Source organism: Ascidia mentula, chromosome 5, assembly GCF_947561715.1.
Source record: "Ascidia mentula chromosome 5, kaAscMent1.1, whole genome shotgun sequence".
Taxonomy (NCBI): domain Eukaryota; kingdom Metazoa; phylum Chordata; class Ascidiacea; order Phlebobranchia; family Ascidiidae; genus Ascidia; species Ascidia mentula.
Window position 1 is genome coordinate 9,364,846 of NC_138570.1, and position 10,284 is coordinate 9,375,129.

The 10,284-nt window shown below is 37.9% G+C and overlaps 1 protein-coding gene across 1 annotated transcript; it reads right to left on the reverse strand.

The window, feature by feature from the left end:
* Window positions 1-1,305: 1,305 nt before the first annotated feature.
* Window positions 1,306-10,224, reverse strand: LOC145903947 (muskelin-like). The gene is made up of 15 exons (XM_082992143.1): window positions 9,965-10,224; window positions 9,666-9,831; window positions 9,472-9,607; window positions 9,302-9,411; window positions 8,950-9,142; window positions 8,468-8,602; window positions 8,187-8,373; window positions 7,125-7,263; window positions 6,069-6,326; window positions 5,018-5,212; window positions 4,858-4,959; window positions 3,666-3,839; window positions 3,049-3,167; window positions 2,517-2,796; window positions 1,306-2,151 (listed from the first exon to the last, which is right to left on the reverse strand). Exons 1-15 carry the CDS (start codon window positions 10,033-10,035, stop codon window positions 2,071-2,073), a joined length of 2,346 nt encoding a protein of 781 aa, XP_082848269.1. The 5' UTR covers window positions 10,036-10,224; the 3' UTR covers window positions 1,306-2,070.
* Window positions 10,225-10,284: the final 60 nt, after the last annotated feature.

Genomic DNA, 10,284 nt, shown 5'->3' on the forward strand with positions numbered 1-10,284 from the left:
ACACTACCTGTTACTCATGTTAACACTAAATTTTAAATGCTCAGTTGGCTATGAAATAAAGTCAATCACCCTCATAAATAGAAATGCAATTTTGAATGAAATTATGTAAGTAATAAATTGTAAACATGACAAAGTCAGCTTAAGGCAACACTGTGTGCATTTCCTGACACCTCAGTTAAATTGAGCTAATAATGTATTAATGCAATAAACGTAACTGCAAAAACAAACACATGTTCCCTAATACAAAGAGATCATTAGCAAAAAAGTAATTTGTTGTGTGAAAAACATGCTGATTTCTGACCAAAATACTTTTATATTCTGTTCCTTTACTTCCTAACAAAACGTAAAGCCAAGGGTACTATCATCGGACAGAATATATCAGCAACACAAATCCACAACCACAAACTCAACTCCCGTTCGTTGAATGCTTCGTTGTTTTTCGCAAGACTTTAACTGGACTTCTTAAAGTCACGTGACACAAACCAGATCGCGGCTGTGATGTTTTTTCTTGCGTACGATGTTTATGACTATGCCCTCATTCGGCAAAACTGACAAACGATGGAAAAACTAATGCTCACAATCGTAAAGTTACATGTTCGCAATGCATTTTCCATAAATGCATGTTTGATTTGCAATTAAACTAATAAAGTTGGTAGTTGAATTAAAATAAATAAGCCATTTAAAGAAAGAAGACAAATAAATTATGCGGACTTGGCCCATGAAAAACTATCTGTGGGTCATTACGAAGAAAAAATAAAATTATGAATGAAAGAATTATAGGACAGTAAATATTGACCATATTTCATCGGCTAACTTTACCAGACTTTGCGTTTGTAAAAAGAAATAAAAAAAAAGAAACGATTGAATTAATACGAAAAAAATTTCACTGCGTTTTCGTAAACTAGACGAGATTTCTAAACTAAGTAAAGAGATTGCGGAATTGAAGTTTCTTATTACTGTAACCTAACTGTTTCGCCTTACTTTTACCATAGAATACCGTTTTAGTATTCTGTGCTTTTACCAATGGTAATAATGATGTAAAAATACTTCCTTATTTTGAAAAATGGGGGATAGTAACGACAGAACCACTTCTTTTCAGATTCAGCAATTGTGCCAAAGCTAAACACAACCTCACTTAATTTGCTTTCATCCCGAATGTAAGTAGATTTAAAATAGGTTATTTACGTTCGGCCAGAAAAAAAGTTGTTTCACCGAAAAATATATGTTTTTTTGCTGATTAAAACAACTTTCGGATTTCGTTCTGACAACAACACGTTCCATGCATTGACATGTGAGTTACTTTAATATTGCATCTTAATTTTGAGCCACAGCAAACGGTAGAACGAGAGCACCGCACTTGGAGATGAAACACATATTCGGCAGGCCATAAACTTAGAAACAAGCAGGCACGTACCCCATGTACACAATCACGATTCTGGTTAGAACGGTAAGTCCCATGCGACCGCATAATAACATTTGTTGAACACGTAAATTACAGCGACAATTTTCATACAACATGCACATATCAGAAAATTACAGACCACAGAGCGCATGCATTTAATTTTATGAAGCGTATTAAATACCATATGTGAAAAACAGAACGGTTGGCCTTAAAAACATATTACTTTTTTTCAGGATTACTCTGCCACGTGAAAAGATATAGTTTTACAGAAAGCTTTGGCCGCTCTTTACAAGTCTTTCTCCTTGTGGCACGGCTCAGCTGGAAATAAGAATGATCGATGCCCAACATCACTGGCAAAACTAGTCGTAAAATAATAACAAAGCACTGAATAAGTACAAGCACACCTTTCAAGTCACAATTTTGAATTTTAACTCGCACATTTTCCACAATCTTATAGTAATGGCTATTTTACCACCCTTAACTGTAAGCAACACCAAAAACGTTAATATAACGCGTGAAGACAATACAAATACATTCGATTGAGTCGGTTTGATACATTAGGCTTTAAGGTAAATATCGAGAGAGAGTGAACACCTTTGGCTGAACTGGTTTGCGGAAAATACGGGGTTTTTTAAAAAAAAAACTGAGTTCCGTCCGACAGCGATGTGTTAAAAAGTGATGAGATCGAGAAGGTTCTTGCTTGGTTGCGTCATATCCTCCGGAAAGAAACTGACGAGGGTGTCGAAAAGCTGACAGCAAAGACAAAATCATTTTAAAATGTACGTGCTTGATTGCTTTTGCAGTTACCGATGACAGGTTTAGGAGGTTTTGTTTGGTGGCACTTTCAAAGTTAGTCAATTACAAACAACCAATAAGGCCACAACTGAATAACAAACGTAGAAGTATGAAGCAGTTTAGTGTTGGAATATCGTTGGGTTTAAATCGTTTATCCTCGAAAAATCATTTTCATCCAGAGCGAGCAGATACGATGTTTATAAAATGTTGTTGGCACACACATGAACACAACATACGATTCTCGCTGGAACTGAAATCAATGCTCGACAAAACCCAGCCCGGCTTTAATAAATCAAAAGTGTTACCAGTTACTACTCACCGCCATCCGTCCGACGTGGTTTAAATCGGTTCTTGATGAAACGAAGTGAGATTTTGAGGAAGAAGTGCAAGGCGGAAACTCATCGTTTCTGTCTCCGTCTCCATCCGAATCCAGAGCTTCAAGGTCGCCGAAAAGCGTGGCGGTCAGGTGTCTGAAGTCTCTCACTTCCCCCTCGTTATTGTGGTCAACCGTTTCCGAAACGCTCGTCTGCAGGTAACGCAGCGCCCCTAGCGGTTCGCGTGCGGCCTTTTCTTGAAAAAGTTGCCTCCGGATGATGTACCTGGGACGAACGAGTGGTAGAATTTGTAGCCCGTATACGCACACGAACAAATATTTTTGAGCATAGTATGCAGAAAAACAGGTAAAATGGACCAAGAGATAACAGTGCTTCTCATATCTCCATGCAGTGTTTCTCATAAAACAAGAGATTTGGCTCTTCGAAAAACTAATTGCACGTTAATAACTTAACAACAAATTGAAGACGGTATATGCAGCGCAATGTCAATGGATATTAACATTATCCCATGCATACCTGCACTTTCGTAGAAGATCATACTTAGTTGGACGAACGAGTCTCAGACTCCAGAAGTCGTCGAGTCTCAATTTGGGTTGCGTTGTTTTGCCCGGGTTCCCCCCAAACATGTAGTGAACCTTGAATAGAAATAGACGATATGCTCTGTGTCGTTTAAAACACTAAACGAGACCAAGTTTACAGATTAATCCGAATAAACAGTGATTCGCTTCAGTAAACTGGCATGTGAACTGGCCAAAATGTTACCAATCAACATTTCGAGCAATTGATCACATCTGACTAATTTGGGGCCACTTTTTGTGACAATCTGTTTGCAGAAAGCTTTTTTGCTGCAGACTGCGGTAGGTGAAATTAATGAAACCGCTAGAATTACAAAAACTTCCAAACAACAACTTACACAAAATAGATTATACCAGACTGCAGCCCTCGGAGCATATCTGGCCCAACAGGGGTTGATATAAATTGTGTCATTCATCGAATATTGTAAACAGGTTGGTTTGTAAACTACAATGAAAACGCGAGTCGAAAACGTTGCCCATGAACCTACTGCGTCATTGTCAAAAAGGGTGCTAACTTTTTGACTGTGGACCTTTATCTTTGTCTTATGCAATACCAACCTGCCTCACAGGATCGTAGACAAGTTGGTGGGCGTAACGTGGGCAGGGTTCGGGTCTTTGACTTTCGTGTGGTTTGGATCGCGACGACGAATTGGGGCGATTAGGAATCGAGGAGGAAGTTTGTTGGGAGGACGCGCTTGCGTTGTTGCCGCTCCCGCTTATCCCCTGTAGAACCTGCATAACAATACTTGAGTGATATCAGCGGTGCTGTCCGGTACATCTTCCCGCTAGGGATGTGTCAACACAGAAAAGATTCGGCAAATTCCTCAGCCAATTTCCACAGGTATCTATATTTGGTGAATTCTGCTTCACAATGATAGGAAGACCGTCGTGAGACAGGTTAGTGTTACCCTACTGGTATCTATATATATGACAACAATGCTATTAATCTGTGATATAAGTTGACACAATTTAGGACACAAAACATTCTGTCAATGCAGGAAGTCGTAAATGTGATTAGGTTGAACACATTCAGACATAATGTGTTACAAATCTAACTGACAATACCGTTAGAACCAAATCAGATTATTTAAAGTAAAGTTGATGACCCTCAAAATGTCCGAAACTTTAGCTAATTTTCAGATCTTCTTGAATATTATTTCTATTTTAGGCGAACGCAACTAATTAAAGAGAGGTAAAAACAACGAACAAACATGACGTTTAGCTTTTACATGGGCTTGAAATTCGGGCTTACAGCCAAGCATAGCCGGAACCCATCCGTCGTTCATCATACCAAGTATATCAACATGTTAAGAAACGCTGACGCACACAAGTGGTTAAATGCAGTTAGCGACGTCTGTAGATTCGTCATGTTGAGTTGCAAACACTAACAGAAATTCTCACTCCTGCAACCATTTGTCGACCGATATTTCGACGATACACTGGTCTACAGTGTCGTAGAGATGTGCCTAATAACGAGTTTCACCACTGGTATATGGTGACCTCTTTTGGTATACAGCGTCTGTTTTGTCAATAAGCGTTGCTGTTGTACCAGCTGAGTTGAAGAATATACAAGCGACACGTATAACCTTGAGGATGCAGTAACCACTATTTTACGAGAACCATGCATTTTTTATGAAACACGGACAAAACCTGTAACAACCAAGGAGTGATCGCATACCACCTTGAATGTTATACCACCGGTTGGAACACGATGACGTACATCTACTCAGGCACAAATGATAAATAATACCTCATTTCTGTATACGCACGACCATCTGTTTTCCCGGATGATATAAACCCAGAAGGAATTGTGCATGTTTTCTTCTCGCTTCTCACGATCTTTGCTTAAACCCTATCCATAAACACGTCAAAAATGTCTCGTAAACAAATTACACCAATTACACACTCACCGACAACATATGTATCTCGCCCATGTCCGAATTGATGGTTGCACGTTGGGTGAATCCAGACGGGGGAAGTCCCGGAGCATTACGCAGGCCATCGTGAATGACTGTGACGTGATCGTTCGGGATATCGTAGTAGAAAAAGTCGTTCACGTCTTCCTTTGCCCGTTGCCCACCAAAAATGTACAATCGACGTTGTTTCTGTTCAGACAGGCTTTCATTTAGATCGATTGTTTACATATAGATTGGTTGGTCTTAAACGAAGTAACATATTCAATTTTAATAATAAAAGTTTTAGGGGTAACTGTCATTATATATAATGACTATAGTTTATTGTTCTGCAGATAGGTAAGGCATTTTTAAGGTTATCAAGCATGACTTTCCAAAGAAATAGATTAACGTATTTAGCTCTATCAGATTCGTTAAGCGAGACACACAAGCCTGCAAATTATACTCACTAATTTACACTGTTTTGATAAGAGACTGACTGTTAAACATTTAGCATGAGTTTCATATTAGCTTCCTCAGGTGCTGCAAAATTCCTCCGCCTTCAGGTAGATTTTTATTTTCCAGTCAGTCTCTCAAAAAAACAGTGCACCAGCAAGTACTATAGTATAAATTTTTACAGACCAGAGACTATTATATTAAACCTTTTTTAGCCCTACAAGAAGATGATTTGCTTTAATTACAAACAGCGTGCTACAAATACAGCAACAACTCATCCGTAACTATATGTTAACGACCATATTTTGGGTTGCCACATCCTTTATCAGTCTATAACTTCATTAAAATATTCAAAGAGTTCTGTCCACTACTATCTGGTTTTAAGCAACAACTGGTTGGGCAACAAACGGATCAGAACACAGTCAAAATGAAAAAAAATGACGACTATTTTGTGTATAGCGTTTAAGTTTACTTTCTGGCGTTTTAGGGGTTAGTTGTCAACTTATATACCATCGTAGAGTTACGCGAACAAATACGTTTGGAAATCACCGGTCTATAATATCAATGGCCACACTTGGATTAACAAAATAAGCGTTTTGTATAAATTGCTCACCTCGTCAAGTAACATAGAGTGTCCGATTCGCGATCGTACGTCCTGCGGTCCTGCGTCGCCCGAATCCTCACGTAGCAGCTTCCACGTATTAGTGGGAACATGATACGAGTAAAGTCCACTGAATTCGGGTACGGGGCGGTCGTTGCCATGTGCAGGGGTCACAGGCATCAGGGGGCCCATATCGCGGGGTGGTGGCGGGCAGGTAAGGATGCGGCCCCCGAACACAAAAATGGTTTTCGTTCGTTCATCGAAACACATCTGCGCGTTAAAAGTAATAAAGTTATGAAGAATTGTCTTATACTCTGTAAAGAAGGTCGCCCTTTGGAAACACGATGGTTACTATTCAGGGTGACCTCTAATACGCTTTGGAAGCGAAATAGCATGTGTCCTTCTTTATGAACTTCTCAACACTTTGCAAATTTGTAATATAGGGGCTGCAAAAACACCGTCAAAATTTCCTTATTAATCAAATTAAATGCAGGTACATTTGTGACCATTTTCTGCTGAAAGTTGTTGCATAACAAACAAAACGGCAAAAACCCTTTTACACATAAATCTTACAACTAATTGTCAGTATATCACAGAATAATTTGAAACTTCGGTGCTTCTACATATAATTAGTTTTTCTGGTGGTCCAGGTATGTTCGGTATCCCTACTGCCAACACCGTATCACCGAAAATATGTTTGACGTATGTGTGACGTCGGTCACGTAGTTCACATACCCAGAACGGTGACTCAAATCCCCATGGAGCACTCCATACCCAACTATTTGGACAGTACAATAAACAAGTCTCCAAACACGCTTTTATATTGAGTTACCCACTCTGCATGGTATTAGCTTGTTTTCTTTTTGATGTAATAATTACCGAAATTCGGCAAAATAAGTACTGCATAATTAGATAAATGATCTGTTCCAGTAAATTTTCCGTAAAAAAATGATATTCGATTGTATCTCCTGTCATGGCAAAAAAATAACTGGGTACATGAATGGCGTTTATGTCAAATCTGTGAGTTGTTCCGGTAAAAGTAGCGCAGCAACAAAACAAAAGCCCAACCTGGTGGTCAAATATGAGACGAGGACCACCAGCGTCTGCGACGTTACTTGAGATGAGTCGCCACTTATCATCGTGAACGTTGTATACGTGGAAGTCGCTTTCTACAGTAGATCGTTTTCTGTTGGAAGAATCGAGATACCTGGAATGGAATTCATTGTATAACTCTTCGAAAAAGTATTTCCGAAGCCCTGTTCATTTTGATGAAGATAAACATGCTAGCATTGGTTCTTACACTTTTGAACCACAATCTTATGTTACAATATCCCTAGTAAACAAATGAAACAACATGTTTTGAATTATATCCAATCTTTTGCATAGTTTCCACTTCCAAATACATAAAAATTGAAGTAATATAAAATCCTTCATTTAGGGATAAATAATTGAGGTTTAGATCCTATCCATTTTAGTATTTTGCCTTTTTTTTATCAGGTGCACCCTTGCAATGAAGAAAGGTTCATGAAAACGAATACAAATATACATTATTTCTAACCATTTTTTTTCATTTATATAAATTTGTTTTTGTAATAATATGACTGCAATTCAATCACTTGGTGTCAAAGTCACTTGGTGTCATTTTCATTTGGCTGCTCACATGTGTGACACAATCTATTTTAAGAGAGCATAGTGTAACTTTATCTCCATCTAGTCTGGGAGTTAGAAAGGTATCTCAGGTTCCCATAACAATATAATACAAACTAATGAGTTGTTGTATAGGAGCACCCTACTACAGCATGGATAGAAACAATGGCCATGAATCCATCAACCAATGCAATAAACCACCTCACCATGTATGAAGACGCAAATATTGGTGATACAAACAACAAATGTTTAGCACTGTTAAAAGAGCAAAACACCATTTTTTATCATATCCTTTCACTCCAGTATTGCAACAGATGTTTTTACACTGAAAACTTTCCCAATCAGACTGGTTTTGTTTAACATTATGTAAAAATTTGTTTTGTACTGAACGTCTCATGATCGGCAGAAAAGCATAGTATACAATCTTTTTTGCACAAAATCATGGATATCAGTTCCAGCAAAAAATTGAAACGAAATACCAACCTTCCAAGAGTGTAGATCTGTCCATTTTTGCAATCAATGCATATTTTATGGCATGATCTTGCTGTTGGTCCTCCATCCTTTCCAGTGTTTTTTGACAAACAAGTCCATCTTTTGGTGTCGAAAGAAAACCTCCAGAAATCTGCCAAGTCTTCATTTCCATTCCAGCCACCAAGCAAGTATACACAATCTGCACAAAGACAAGAACAAGACATACTATTGGTACTGAAGCCACAAATTATCAACGCATTATGACTGAAAAAGTGGCCTAGGTGCACACTCACTATGAATTTGATCCATACACATTTGATGTCCACCACGCATACCAGGCCTCTTATCAGACTCAAATGTTTTGTTGGCAACAATATCCCAGTTTGGCTGGTAATCTTGACTGCTTACATAACTGCTGAAGAGATTGTCTGCAATTTCAGAATAAAGATGGAAAATAGTACAAGGTGAAACAATTTTTAAACATGTTTTCTTAACTATATTTTCATCATGCCTCTCTGACATTCTTTCACTCCCCCTCCACTTTTAATTAAATACCAAAATTATTGAGTTTCAGTTACAATTGTTATAACCTCCTTTCATTGCAGACAATACAGTAAAAAATGACAAAACAAAGTAGATGTTACAACTAAATATAATAAAACATGACAAATATTTTCTTGACGAAAGACACAATGCGTTTTGACACAGGGTCTATATTTGGATTCAGTGTCACTTCGTACAGTTACTTCCCTAAACTGATGTATACTATACATACCTTTAATTGAATTTTCAATAATATGCTCAGTTTGTTCAAAATTGCCCTCGTTTACCAAGACACCATGCAACTCAGTAAGCAATGGATCTTCAAGTATTATTTTTGTTTTTTTTTGTAATGTTTCAAAGGCCTCAATGTAATTATGCTGGCGAAAATGTTTCAAGCACAGTCGTATTGCTTCTCGTTCCCGATACTATGACAAAAATGTTACTCCACTTTACAATACTGTAGTTACCACTTTCTCAAATATTTTATTGCCATTAACTGAAGGGAAATAAAGATTCAGCGAAAATTCAATCACACTTACTTGGAGACTATACAGGAGATTCAAAGAAATCAAACTCTTACTTACCGAATAGTACCATTGAAGGCATGGTTGCACAACATCTGCTGCACTGATTCCATGCAGCTCTACATACCAGATACTGAAGTTAAAACTTGCTCCCCATGAAAGTATTGGAACTGCAACAATATATTGAGTTAAATTTGTGACTTTTTAAAACAATGCAAATAGAATCTTACCAATCTTTATATATCGGCAAGGAAAGGGCCTTCCATCAATTTTGTGTTTAAGAGAAAATGTTTCGGGATTGCTGTCATTTTTTAATCCACCCTGCAAAAGCTCGATCAGATTGCTTTCTTCAAGTCCTCCCAAAATCTGAACGCGGGATAATGATAAACAAAAGTGGGAAATTAAATCAAAACAGAAGAACTACCTTAAACTTTTTTAGGTTGCACACATGAGTCTTTTCATACTTCCCAAATGTTATAGAGTGTATAATCGCAGGTTCGTGTAATTTTAGCACCAGAAACTGAGGTGGGTAGTTGGTTTCAGACGACCATCTTGATGATTGTTGGCACGGCTTGTTGGCAAGTATGTTTCTGTGCAAAATGGAAAAGCTTACTTCAAAACACATAAGTTTGTTTACCACCATTACAGCAATGAATCACGCAACAAGATGTTTACAACATATTAGTAAGGATAAGTTTGTAGGCATAGGATTAGCATACATACTGAGGGGCATAATTTGCTGAAAAGCTTGACCATTTCGTAACTTCGTAGAGCAATGTTTCATCAGAACTCATTTTTGAATTGTGTTAAGTAGGCCTAAACAAAACTGTACATGCACTGCACGTGTCGATATACAAACAATGCCAATATAGAAGCAGAACCGCATGCACTGCTGTCGAAAATACTATCCACAATCACGAAAAACAAGTATAGTCTATCAATCGAACTATGAATTTTTCCACGTATAAACATCTACACCTTGATGGGTTAACAATTTAACCGCCATAGATAGTTCCACAGAGGTCAAATGCAAATGTAGATTT